We start from the raw sequence: 12,731 nt of genomic DNA, 5'->3' as shown, positions 1-12,731 counted from the left end.
TAAGGTCTTGGGCTGGACCTTGTGTTGTTTTTGCTCAGCCATGCATACATTTAGGCCCGGATTATGCTTGAAATCCTCCATACTGCTCTAGGATGTCACTGGCCAAGCATCAACATACTGACAGTCACTGCCGCAGGATTTTGCAGGATTCAGGCAGTGGTCACCCCTCCACGGACCATATTCAAGAAACAATGGAGGAATTTGCAGGACTGAGGCTACATGTATATGCTATTTTTCCATGAGGCCAATTGGAGGATTTTGCAGGATTGAGGCTACCTCCTAGCAAAAAGGCCTAGGGAGTTAGGTTTAAAACTCTCTGTAAATATCACTTCATATGAGTATTGATGACCCTTGAACGTACCGGTTTATGTACAAACAATGCGCTACCGGTTTTCCAGTGCAGTGGAGAAAGTTGGACGATGCCGAAAGGCTCGTAGCAAAAATGCCTCCAGAGAAAGAGTAAAATTGCTAGAACAGTAACAATCCCACTAAATCCACTTGTATATAGGTCGGTCGTCCACAATCTGTACTTCCATTTTGACCGGGCATTTGAACCAATGGGAAAGCAGCTCCTCTGTGTAGCCAATCAGGAAGTAGTATTTCTGCGGAGCCATATTTCGGAGCATGATGGCGACCAGGATGATTTGATTGGATCGTCGTTTGATGATGAGATCGGTGGCCAGACAGTTATGGAAGGTTCCGTAGATGAACTTTCGGATGAAGAGGTCGTCCACGGCAATGTCGGCTGCGCCGTGTTCGTCTTTGAGATGAGCTATGGGAAATGTCGGAAAAGGAGAATTTCAAATGGTGGCAAATAAATGCAGTGTTGTAATTGATGCGCGTGTGTGGATCACAAGTGCGTCACAAAACTGGTCACAAAATAACAAGAGGATTCACAAGTTCAGTCACAAGTAAATCACAAGTCAATTCACAAGTTTAATCACAATTAAATCGCAAGTAGATTCATAAGTTCAGTCAAAAGTAAATCGCACGCAGATTCCCAAGTTCAGACACAAGTCAATCACACGTCAATTTACAAGTTCAGTCACAAGTAAATCACAAGTGGATTCATAAGTTCAGTCACAAGTAAATTGCAAGTTGCTTCACAAGTTCAGTCACAGGTAAATCGCAAGTTCAGTCACAAGTTCAGTCACAAGTAAATTGCAAGTTGATTCACAAGTTCAGTCACAAGTAAATCGCAAGTGGATCCACAAGTTCAGTCAGAAGTGAATCGCAAGTGGATTCACAAGTTCAGTCACAAGTAAATCGCAAGTGGATTCACAAGTTCAGTCACAAGTAAATCGCAAGTGGATTCACAAGTTCAGTCACAAGTAAATCGCATGTGATCCACAAGTTCAGTCAGAAGTGAATCGCAAGTTCAGTCACAAGTTCAGTCACAAGTAAATTGCAAGTTGATACACAAGTTCAGTCACAAGTAAATCGCAAGTGGATCCACAGGTTCAGTCAAAAGTGAATCGCAAGTGGATCCACAAGTTCAGTCAGAAGTGAATCGCAAGTTCAGTCACAAGTAAATTGCAAGTTGATTCACAAGTTCAGTCACAAGTAAATCGCAAGTGGATCCACAAGTTCAGTCAGAAGTGAATCGCAAGTTCAGTCACAAGTTCAGTCAGAAGTGAATCGCAAGTGGATTCACAAGTTCAGTCACAAGTAAATCGCAAGTGGATTCACAAGTTCAGTCACAAGTAAATCGCATGTGATCCACAAGTTCAGTCAGAAGTGAATCGCAAGTTCAGTCACAAGTTCAGTCACAAGTAAATTGCAAGTTGATACACAAGTTCAGTCACAAGTAAATCGCAAGTGGATCCACAGGTTCAGTCACAAGTAAATCGCAAGTGCATCCACAAGTTCAGTCAGAAGTGAATCGCAAGTTCAGTCACAAGTAAATTGCAAGTTGATTCACAAGTTCAGTCACAAGTAAATCACAAGTCAATTCACAAGTTTAATCACAATTAAATCGCAAGTGGATTCATAAGTTCAGTCAAAAGTAAATCGCACGCGGATTCCCAAGTTCAGACACAAGTAAATCACACGTCAATTCACAAGTTTAATCACAATTAAATCGCAAGTTGATTCACAAGACCAGTCACAAGTAAATCGCAAGTGGATCCACAAGTTTAATCACAATTAAATTGCAAGTTGATTCACAAGTTCAGTCACAAGTGAATCGCAAGTGGATCCACAAGTTTAATCACAATTAAATCGCAAGTTGATTCACAAGTTCAGTCACAAGTAAATCGCAAGTGGATCCACAAGTTCAGTCACAAGTAAATCGCAAGTTGATTCACAAATTCAGTCAAAAGTAAATCACAAGTGCATCCACAAGTTCAGTCAGAAGTGAATCGCAAGTTCAGTCACAAGTAAATTGCAAGTTGATCCACAAGTTCAGTCAAAAGTAAATCGCAAGCAGATTCACAAGTTCAGTCACAGGTAAATCGCAAGTGGATTCACAAGTCCAGTGTCAAGTAAATCGCAAGCAGATTCACAAGTTCAGTCACAGGTAAGGCCAAGTTCGCGCAAGGACTATAGTTGACCAATGGTTAACTAACGTTTGCCCGAACTCTGTCTAGTCGACGGTGGTTGACTACGCTAGTCCACTATTTGGAACCAGCCTACTGGGGTTGGTTGCTTCGCTGGTAACCAATAGCCGCGCGCATTCATAACGCTAGCAGAGAGCCAGGATCCAGAAGTTTTGCGATGACATTTTGACCAGCATTCGACTAGAGACGTTCGCACGTTGCTATTAGTGCGTAAGCGTAAGGTACGTCACAAATCAACCACTAGTCGACTAACGGTCCTTGCCCGAACTTGGCCTAAATCGCAAGTCAATTCGCAAGTTCAGTCACAAGTACATGTACATCATATCCGGGACGGGTTCCAGACAAGTTGGGGGTAGAATCATTCACCTTGTCCAGAAGAAGCTCAGCATTTGTCCCAGACATGTTCCAGGGAAATTTTCAAAATAGAAACTGCTTGACTCACTAATAATAATAAACTTCATTGCGAGAAGATTGCGGGGAAGTTGTTCATAATCCTGCAACTTATACACGATACAAAGTCCGGAACATGTCCGGAACTCGTCCCAGATATGAATTGGGACGGGCTCTAAGAGATTAATATCTGTTGTAACGTCTTGTCTAATTTGAAGAATTTTCCTGAAGTTAGTTATGCTAGAGGAATAAATCATCTTGTCAGTGCAACAAGGTTGTAACTCCATTCTGCAACAAAGTCTTATCTCGTGCGAATACGCTCTGCGCAACAAGGTTGTATCTCAACGTCCATTGACTTTCGTGTGTACATCCGGGTTATTTTAAGTGAGATATGACCTTTTGACTTTCTGAATCTCGCGTTTCAGGTACTGCCCATTTTAGGAGATACGGACAAGACGAAATATTCAAGTCAAGCATGCCCCACCTGTGTGTTGGGCGCTCCAGCCCTTTCTGACGCCTATCTGGAAAGGCGGGTTAGCCTGTTCATATGTGATGGGCTTTTCTCCTTTGCTCACTCGGGCACGGCCGGCAACAGTCTTGCTGCATACTGCACTTGTTTGCAGACATCGGAACGGCAGATTGGACCGATGAATGGTGCGCTGAAGCTGTGGAAAGAAAGACAAGGTTGCTAAGTCAAAAAGTTTTCTAAAACCTGGCTACTGGAAAATATATACATCCTTGGCCCTACAGCCATGAGGTTAAAAGAATTCTACCAACTTTGGGGTAGCAGGATTTGGCAGATTGGAATGGCAGACTGGACCACTGTAGCATTTAAACAGTCATGACAGCGGCTGATCAAAACACTAACATAGAAATGGGGGTCTTTCACTTTACAATCGCAGAAATCGTACTAGGGCACAATTGCAGAATACCCTGTCAATTAATCTGTCCACCATGTACGGTCGTGGTCATAGTCGGCTTAGAAATCACGATTGACTGACCTAAATACACCTTCTCACTCCCACTTGTAGCCCCATAATTACCTCCGTAAATAAAGGCCACACTTGGAACATGTACCCGAAAATGTAGCACTTTGTCAAGTTTTTATTTTCACATTTAGACTTTAACCCTTACCCTACTAGACCCTCCAACGCATGCCAATATGTGCCTCAAGAAAATCTCCTATGTTTTTTGCATGGCCCTCCAATATCTGCCATGTCATTTCAAGGGTAACTGGACAGGCACTCCAATACATGCCACAGAGAACAATGAGAGTCCTCTGATAACAATCAAGTGCCCCCAGCTGGTCAGTATCAGGCACCCTCCAGGGCCTCCAACTCCTGCCAATTGGAGCCTTCACTGCTACATCAAAGTATCCTCCAATAAACTGCAGCTGGAGGGCATTGGCATAACCAACTGACATGCAGTAAACTACCCTCAGAGAGTAAGGGTTAATTGTAGTTTATTTACGCTTTAGAAGCATACTCATCTTCCTTATAGCAATAGAAAATTAGTCACCCCCATTTTCAGACACCCATATTTCCAGGTTCGTTTGCACAAGTTTGCATGTATCTAAAAATTCCAACACGAAATTACATGAAAAGCAGATGTCTGACTCTGAAAAAGGAGGGGACTATCGCTGTAAAGAGGGCGAGTATGCTTCTAAAGTGTAAATAAACTACAAAAAAGTCCTAAAGCTCCATAGACGCGGCGCTATAGGATCTTTGAGAATTCCTAGCCTAGGCCAGGAAGATTTTTTAAAAGGAAAATAGCGCCCTCTTTTGGATCTCCCGACTCAATCGGCACTCCGATCCCACCGACCTCTTCGACTACACTTTTATGGGGTAATTTTCGAGTGGTGGGACATACTGCAATTAGCATACTCCTTGAAATGCATTCCGGTATCAGATTATAGTAAATGTATCGTTATACGCGTATACGAGTGAGAAAAATCAATGAAATACTGACTGAAATAACCCGTGCTCCAAATCTCTGTAAGTGCATGGGAGTCGCCATCTTGGAATCTCCATCAATGCAACGACTGGGGGCGCTGTAACAGCAGGGCGGTTACGGAAAAATTGTGAAAAATTGGTTGCAGCTCGGTTGCATGGACAACAAAGTCGGCTTCGGATTTGTTTCCGCTCATGATACAGAAATGGTATTACTATTACATCTATTTGTTTTTCTTTTAAGGTGCTGTTCTTAATAATTATGTCCTTTTTATTAGTAATTATTGTTTTTTTTCAGCGTGTTTGATGGAAATATATATATTGTTTTAATTGTTGGCGGTTTGTTTTGACAACGAACTCCAGCCGGCCCAGGGCCAGGCGTACGATGAGCTTGAAATTTGGCCAAGTACAATTTATATTAAATCACGATTAGTGCAACTTCTGGAAAGAATGTTGTCTTAACATTGTCGCAGTTACACTCTGGTTGCTAAAATGAAAATATCAGCGACGGAAGTGTTCCAGACAGTTGTAGCTCAGGCACAGCTAGTCCGAGTAACTTGGACCCAACTTATCGCCTTTTTTAACATTTGGACATGGTCTGGCGATCGCCAGACCATGTCCAAATGTTAAAAAAGGCGATAAGTTGGGTCATCGCCTTTTTTAACATTTGGACATGGTCTGGCGATCGCCAGACCATGTCCAAATGTTAAAAAAGGCGATAAGTTGGGTCCAAGTTACTCGGACTAAGGCACAGCTTGATCCTGAAAAGGCTGTTGCCGACTGTTCTGTGTCATTGCAAGGTCGACCTGAGAGCGGCTTTAGTCTTACCTTGGCCCAAAAGTTTGAAATATTATATATGTACTATCAACCCCATTACGCCAATGTTTGGGCTAAATCCGGCCCATTGTGAATATAAACTTACCATTCTTAATCGATTGAATAGAAAGTTGGTGTGCACTAGGACCAGCTTTACATCAGGCTTACCCTGTCTTGGTTTCTCATTTACAGATGAACGACACTTTCAAAGGTCGTCTGCAAGACGCTGCATTAATCGATCCATACTACCTCAAGAATGGCACCGGTGGAGTGTCGAGGCATCACTTCTCTGAGATTCCCCATTATCTGCAGGGAAATCCGTTCATCCAGCGTGGATACCTGTCCCAGTTGTCGTATAAAAAGTGCATAAAAAGGTAGGTTTGTTTGTTGGCCAAACTTGTTTGATGTGCGTGAAGTGTCTGTTAACAAATATATCCCATTTTTTGGCACAATCCTCCAGGATAACTGCATTGTACAACATTATTCACATATTATTGGAAACGAACAAAAGGCATGACAAGCAAATTATCATATGCCTTTTTTTATGGGATGTATTATTATCGCAAACGTGCCATAGATTTTGTAATGACTTCTATTTTTGAAATGTTTTACCAAACAGTACTTTTCTGTGGTCTAACGAGACAGTCAACGTGTGGAGCCATCTCATCGGATTCCTGATCTTCTTAGCCTTGACGATTTACGATAACCTGGTCACCATACCAAACTTCAATGGAACGCTGAGCGACCATTTGATCTACACGGTCTTTCTGACATGTTTTCAGGTAAAGTTGAGAGATGGTAGCATTAAATCTCGCCATGTTGGCCACAAAAAAATAATTACAAAATATCCCAAAGAAAATTGGTTGGAGTAAACACATTTTTTCAAATTTGTGAAAGAATGGTCTGAATACTGTGCAAGATCTTGAATTTCATCTTCAATAATATAAAGTTCTGTCCATTACCTTTCACTGTAAAAGTTAAGCGTCTAATAAAGTACGAGTACTTGTAGACATTACTATTACATTTTTTTATGGTTATAGCTCAGTTTTTGTCACCGGAAAAATGAAGAAAGTGTGCCCCAAAAGAGCCAGTTCACGTTCACTTTTCATGCGAACGTCTTGGTACCATAAAACTCGGCAGCAACTTGTGCTTGTGTCTCAAAATTAAAACATCCCGAAATGCCAAGCGGCGTCACTTTTTGCCCTGCGTTTGCTGGAGTTCGCGGTCTCCCCAAATGTCAAACTATAAAAAAAAACCTGTTTTGGACGAACTCTCAGTGCTGAGATTTTTCTTGAAAAGTGAGCAATATGCTCCAGAGAAAGCCGTGGAAATTTTGGACTTAATATTTGTTGGTTTTTTTAATTAGAGTGTCATTTTTATGGTCTTTAACTTTTACATGGGATAATGGATATCTCGAAATATTCTCGATACTGGATTTCCGACATATCGATTATTGACAATTCTAATATCGACACTGTAGATCTTATGAACGGTGCTCAGATGCACTGGATTCCCATAAAATGGTGCATGTTTTAAGGTCAACTTGCAGGCTCTATTGTTTGAATAAAATGAATCTCGATCTCCAAAAATGTTACATTTCCTACTTTGCAATCAAATCATGACACTGAATTAAATCCCTTCGACTGAGTGAATCACATTTTCCTGCCATTTTTACCCATCTAGGTATACATGCTATGCTCTTAATCTGTGAAATTGTTCCTATAGTCCTTTATCATGCTGCCACCATTTCAGTCATGTTCCCTGTATCCAATAACAGCACTGAATAATAATGTTTTTATGCAAAACGGAACCAGACTATTTTTCCTTCTAGCCTCGCTTTGGTTACGTTGATTTGAATGGGAAAAAATCAAGATGGCTGCAACATGATAGTCTATTCTGTTCAATTTCCTTTTCAGAATCAATCGCCAATTTCCCTGATCATGAATAGCAGACTTTTCTTCTTTCTTTCTAGGTTTGTATGCTATGCTCAGCCGGTTTCCATCTGTTCCGTGTTCATTCGGAGGAAGTGTCCAAGCGTTGGTTTAGTCTAGATCTAGCTGGGGTCTCTGTCGGCATGCTGGGTTGCTATTTCCCTTCCGTCTACTATGGGTTTTTCTGCTATCCGGTGAGTACAAGAGAATGTGGAAAAAGTTTGATAAGGGATGTTATTGGTTAAAGGGACGATACAACATTTGCAAAAATCAAAAAACGAAATGATCCAATTATCACGAAATACCTTACTGATTGATAGGGACTGACATTCCCTTTAACTTGTGGTTGATTTGACGACATACTTTGCACCTGCACGCTAGGAGCGCAACGTTCGTGGGTGAGAAAGGCCCACGGGCAAAATTAATCACCCATGAGTTGGGCACTACCGAGTGTAACCCTCACCCATGTAGTTCCTCAGGACTACCCTGCTAAATCCAACAGAGTCTAACCGGAGTTTCCTGCTCAATCCACTGTGCCTTATTTTGAGTTGTCTGCTGAATCCAACGGAGTCCAACATGGCGTTATAATGCAGTTCAGTTGCCTGCTGAATCCAACATTTTGCATGAGGAATGTACACAAGGGGTTAACTGCTCAATCCAACAGGCTCCATCGGGTATATGACATAGTTGGATCCTGTTGGATTCAACTAACACCATCCAAGAAGTCTTCATTATTGCTTGAATGAAGGCCTTTGTGCATTTTCATTGTTTCATCGGTGATAAATTTGGTTTTAATTTTATCCAAATAATTTTTTTTTGGAAGTGAATAATGAAGCAACTTATTACACGTACACATACAAGTATGTCCACTTGTCTTGCAATATGTACATGCATATATAAAAACTTAATGTGCAAAAAAAAAACCTTACAAATTTAAAATCCCATCTAACGACCCTTCCTTTTTGGGCAATTTTACTGCAAACACAAAAAGGATTTTGGCCTTTGCATTCAAGACGCATGTTTTCATCCAAATGCTTTGACTGAATGTTATCAATTTTTGTATTGTGACTTGAGATTGCACACTTTGTTTTCCCTTTCCTGCGTGTAGTACTGGAAGAACGTCCACATGGTCATCGTGTGCTCCCTTCTCGCCATGACGCTGACCGTACAGCTTCATCGACGTTTCCTGACGTCCGCCTGGGCCACCAAACGGCTTCTACTATTCTGTATATCGGTAGCCTACGGCGTCGGGCCCAGTATACACTGGATATATCTCCATGGAGGGTTCCAAGAAGAAATAGTCCAAGTGAGTCTCCTTTGACGTTGCATGAACAGCAGATAGCGCTTTTGAGTATTTTAGTACTCGTACTCGGGTACATGTTTTTGGTACTCGTAATCATGACAAAGTACTCAAATTTTCTCCCGCCAAGAATTTAAACATTTTTTTAAGAGCTAGACATGCAGAAACAGAATCAGTTTTCAACTGTATGTGAGATTGGGCTGCATTTGTTGAACCCTCCTGCTGTGTGAACAGTCAAAGACAGTCAAAACATCAATCCTCTTCCCCTGCCATGACTTTTGCACAGGCTAGTCAATAACAGTCAGATCATATTTCAGGCAAGCACTCTGACTAGTCAAATTCAGTCAACCGACAAAAGCAGGCAAGTTGTAGGCTCAGCTGGCTAATCAATCACCTACAGTCAAAGCGTAGCTGTATCAAGTTACATAAACAGTCACAGCCAGTCAATCCTGCTTTATGTGGGCTGGGAGCTCTTAAAGATTGAAAACAGTCACTTGATTGATTTTGACTGCAAGGAGAACTTGGCACAAAATGTGTGTTTGCATAGAAGGGTTAGTTTGATAGCAAAAAGCCTTTGAAAGCACGCAACGCATTGAACTTCGCTCCTACTTGTAGAAAGTACTAGTACTGGCACTCATACTCGCACTCAAGTACTGCCTTGAACTGATAATCGTACTCATGAAAAAGAATTCATACTCGTAATCATGACAAAGTACTCGTAAACAAAACAGTGACCCTGATAGCTCCACGGAAAATTTATAAACAAAGGGCGGTGCCATATCATGGGAATAGATATACGGTGGCGGGTCATTTGTGTTGGTAATCAAACCTTTTCTTGGTTTTCCTTTCCTTTTGCAGATTTTCGTTCCAAAGTTGATACTAATGTACACCTTAGCAATCTTAGCCCTCTTCTTTTACGCTTCCAAGTTTCCAGAACGTTGCTTCCCTGGTAAGTTACGATGCACTTCTTCTTTTTTTTGTTCAGTTTACTGCTAACTTTTGAATTGTTTGATTGTCCATATTTGAAACTGGCAAAAGCTGTCGAAATTTCGGATCTTGCAGTGTTTCAGTATTAGTGTTTGTTTTTGTCTAAGTTGTTCATGAATTGCAATGAAGTCATGAAAATCAGAAGAAAAAAAATTGGAAAGGTTGTTTTCTGTTGATCAATGATAAATTGATGTTCCTTCTGCTACAAAACTTGATACTCAGAGAATCAGATTTGTCCTTTTTTTCACATCTGCTTGTCCGACTCTTTAATTCTACATCAGTATTTTATTCTGAGTTCCTATAGAAGATTCAAATGTGATTGAAACTCTTTGTAAGAGAATTACCCCGCCCCCCCTCCCGAAAAAAAATAATTGAAGGATTTTTCATTGATGTTTTATGCAGGTAAAGTGGACTACATTGGCTCCAGCCACCAGTGGTGGCACATCATTATCGTTATCGTATTCCTATGGTGGCATCACGTCGGAATCGAACTGGTAGAATACAGGACCAAATACCCATGCCTTAGTGAGAATGGAAGTCTATTATCTCTATAGCATGCATGCCTCTATTACCCATACCCAGAGGCTGAACTGCAATGGGGGGGGGGGGGGGGGTGATGGAGGCACCCCTTCCCCATTGAAGACCAGTGCCCCGCCCTCCACCCCAGCCCCGCTCAGAATTTTTGAGAAGGCCAAAATAGCATGTTATTGTGTAGAACTTATTGAGTGTCCCCTGCTGAAAATAGGGCCCTTAAACTCCGTCCCCCCCCCCCCCACCACCACAAATTGGACCCCTGTTATGCCACCCCCAATTACACGCCAACCCCCTCCAACCCCCCACCCTGCCCCCTCCAACCCCCCACCCTGCCCCTCCACACACACATGCATGCAAAAACCCCACCCACTCTACCCTCCCCCTCCCATATAAACTTGAATTCATGTACATGTATATTACATTAACTAGGTCGTGCTATTGCGATCTGGTACACGGTACCCTGGGTGTACTTATACATGTAAATGTTTTGTGCAATTTGCACATGTACAAGTTCAACTTGCAGCTGTTTAAATGCATGCTGTCTTCAGTGATAGAATATATTTGGTCCTAGAATTAATTAGGCCCCCCCAAAAAAGTCTCCGGTTTCTGGTATGGAGCTTGCCCAAAAAGTGGTGCGGCGACGCGGCTTTTTTTTTTTTTTTACCTGATTTTTTTGCTTCATATGTGTGCTGATGACTGCAAATGGTGCCCGACTAAACTTAGTGCAAATATATGGGAGTCCAGAGAGGCCACATAAAGCTTATTCTCGACCATAACCCAATCTAAAAACACGTTAAAATTGTGCAGCAGCAGGATTCCAGTCAAACCAGTGAGTTTGGCGGTTTTGAGACATCATCTTTCATTGAAAAAAAAACTTTTTCATTTTGCCGACGCGCATGGCTACGGCGACGTGCGCATACCAGAAACCGGAGACTTTTTTTTTTGGCCTTATGACAGCATTTATTAAATGTTTATGGAAAACCTTTCTCATTTTGGTCTTTTTCTCTAAAGAGTGCAATTGGTGGACAAATTGACAATGTCACCTTCCCACACATATTTGTAATCTTTTTCATACCCCAGTTTAAGATTATTTGTATTTACCTCAGTGCCCCACCTGTAATTTCTAATTTCTTTTAATAATTTTATATGAAATTGTTGATTAAATCCAACATCTTGCCGTTTTGTCCGATATCCCAATTCGTATCTCCTTTGTAGGAAATTTGAAGCTTAAAATGTAACTTAATTGGAATTTTGAGAGATGGCTGCATTGACGATCGATCACGTTTTCAAAAAGTGGCCCTGCATTTTCCTAAAATTTAAAAAGGGAATGAAATTTTAGTAAATGAAAAGTGACGTATGAAAATGTCTTTTAATATCACAATTTTTTTTCTAGAGCTATTTCCAAAAAAAATTTTGTCATAAAAATTAAAGAGAGTTGTTAAAAATAATAGTTAAAAACCAAACCCTCAGGTTTGTTGGCACCTACTGAAAGTATTTTAACCTTCTTATGTGTGGCTGCCATATTTATGTCATTTGCAACTAGGCTGAACTTCTAAGAACTAGCATGTATACACTAATTCGGGGAACAAAATTAAAAGCAATTTTTGAGGTAGCACCATGTTCGCGCGCATGCCGCACGTGTTCTTAAAGACGAGGCAGTGTGCGTTTCTCGGTAACCCTATTGGTTGAAGGAGCCCGCAGTGCGTGCGCACTACCTGAGCGCGACTCGCGCGAGTCTGAAGGGCGCGCGTACTACCTGAGCACGACTCGCACAAGCCTGGTGCCACCTCAGAAAAAGGCCGTCACTGAATGGAGATTTTTGAGACGGTGGTGGCAACAAACATACCGGTCCTTTTTCAATTGTTTACGTCATGTTTTAAAGCCAAAGCGTGCATGCTCAATATGACGCAAACAATGGAAAAAGGACCGGTGCGTTTGCTGCCACCACTGTCTCAAAAGTCTCCTATTAAGACCAATTTGCATTGTCGCATGACATTGTTGCATATATCTTTCAAAGGATATAGGTACAATTATGAATTCACATTTACGCGACGCAAGTCGTGCATTTTATCGCTCATTTATTTGTGCGTATTGTTGCGTATGTGTAAATTGGCCTTTATTCTATATAGGAAGTTTGATTGTTCAACGACTTTTTGTGGATGTGTTTGAAATACAATGCTGCGTTATGTGATGTGTACTATATCTTCCCATGTGGTCCATCGACATCCTCTATTTAGATATTTATCAGTACATGTACTTACACAAG

At 41.4% G+C, this 12,731-nt stretch overlaps 2 protein-coding genes across 2 annotated transcripts; one reads left to right on the top strand and one right to left on the bottom strand.

Moving 5' to 3' along the window:
• Nucleotides 1-228: 228 nt before the first annotated feature.
• LOC119731255 (28S ribosomal protein S24, mitochondrial-like) lies at nucleotides 229-4,993 on the bottom strand. The gene is made up of 3 exons (XM_038204347.1): nucleotides 4,917-4,993; nucleotides 3,433-3,613; nucleotides 229-772 (listed from the first exon to the last, which is right to left on the bottom strand). Exons 1-3 carry the CDS (start codon nucleotides 4,962-4,964, stop codon nucleotides 489-491), a joined length of 513 nt encoding a protein of 170 aa, XP_038060275.1. The 5' UTR covers nucleotides 4,965-4,993; the 3' UTR covers nucleotides 229-488.
• LOC119731254 (progestin and adipoQ receptor family member 3-like) lies at nucleotides 4,981-10,778 on the top strand. Its single transcript, XM_038204345.1, has 7 exons — nucleotides 4,981-5,106; nucleotides 5,906-6,087; nucleotides 6,333-6,495; nucleotides 7,686-7,838; nucleotides 8,753-8,950; nucleotides 9,803-9,893; nucleotides 10,334-10,778. Exons 1-7 carry the CDS (start codon nucleotides 5,056-5,058, stop codon nucleotides 10,483-10,485), a joined length of 990 nt encoding a protein of 329 aa, XP_038060273.1. The 5' UTR covers nucleotides 4,981-5,055; the 3' UTR covers nucleotides 10,486-10,778.
• The last annotated feature ends 1,953 nt before the right edge of the window (nucleotides 10,779-12,731 follow it).

The sequence above is a fragment of the Patiria miniata genome, unplaced genomic scaffold, assembly GCF_015706575.1.
Source record: "Patiria miniata isolate m_02_andy unplaced genomic scaffold, ASM1570657v1 HiC_scaffold_23, whole genome shotgun sequence".
Taxonomy (NCBI): Eukaryota; Metazoa; Echinodermata; class Asteroidea; order Valvatida; family Asterinidae; genus Patiria; species Patiria miniata.
The sequence above is the reverse complement of the archived record's forward strand: the minus strand, read 5'-3'. Positions and strand labels throughout refer to the sequence as shown.

Excerpts from the sequence above, each read along its gene's own strand:
- LOC119731255 (XM_038204347.1), bottom strand. The coding sequence starts at position 4,964 with ATGGCGACTCCCATGCACTTACAGAGATTTGGAGCACGGGTTATTTCA. Across the intron at positions 3,614-4,916 it reads TTGGAGCACGGGTTATTTCA|CTTCAGCGCACCATTCATCG; the intron begins GTCAGTATTTCA and ends TTCTTTCCACAG. Across the intron at positions 773-3,432 it reads CTGGAGCGCCCAACACACAG|CTCATCTCAAAGACGAACAC; the intron begins GTGGGGCATGCT and ends CATTTCCCATAG.
- LOC119731254 (XM_038204345.1), top strand. The coding sequence starts at position 5,056 with ATGGACAACAAAGTCGGCTTCGGATTTGTTTCCGCTCATGATACAGAA. Across the intron at positions 6,496-7,685 it reads TCTTTCTGACATGTTTTCAG|GTTTGTATGCTATGCTCAGC; the intron begins GTAAAGTTGAGA and ends CTTTCTTTCTAG. Across the intron at positions 9,894-10,333 it reads TCCAGAACGTTGCTTCCCTG|GTAAAGTGGACTACATTGGC; the intron begins GTAAGTTACGAT and ends TGTTTTATGCAG.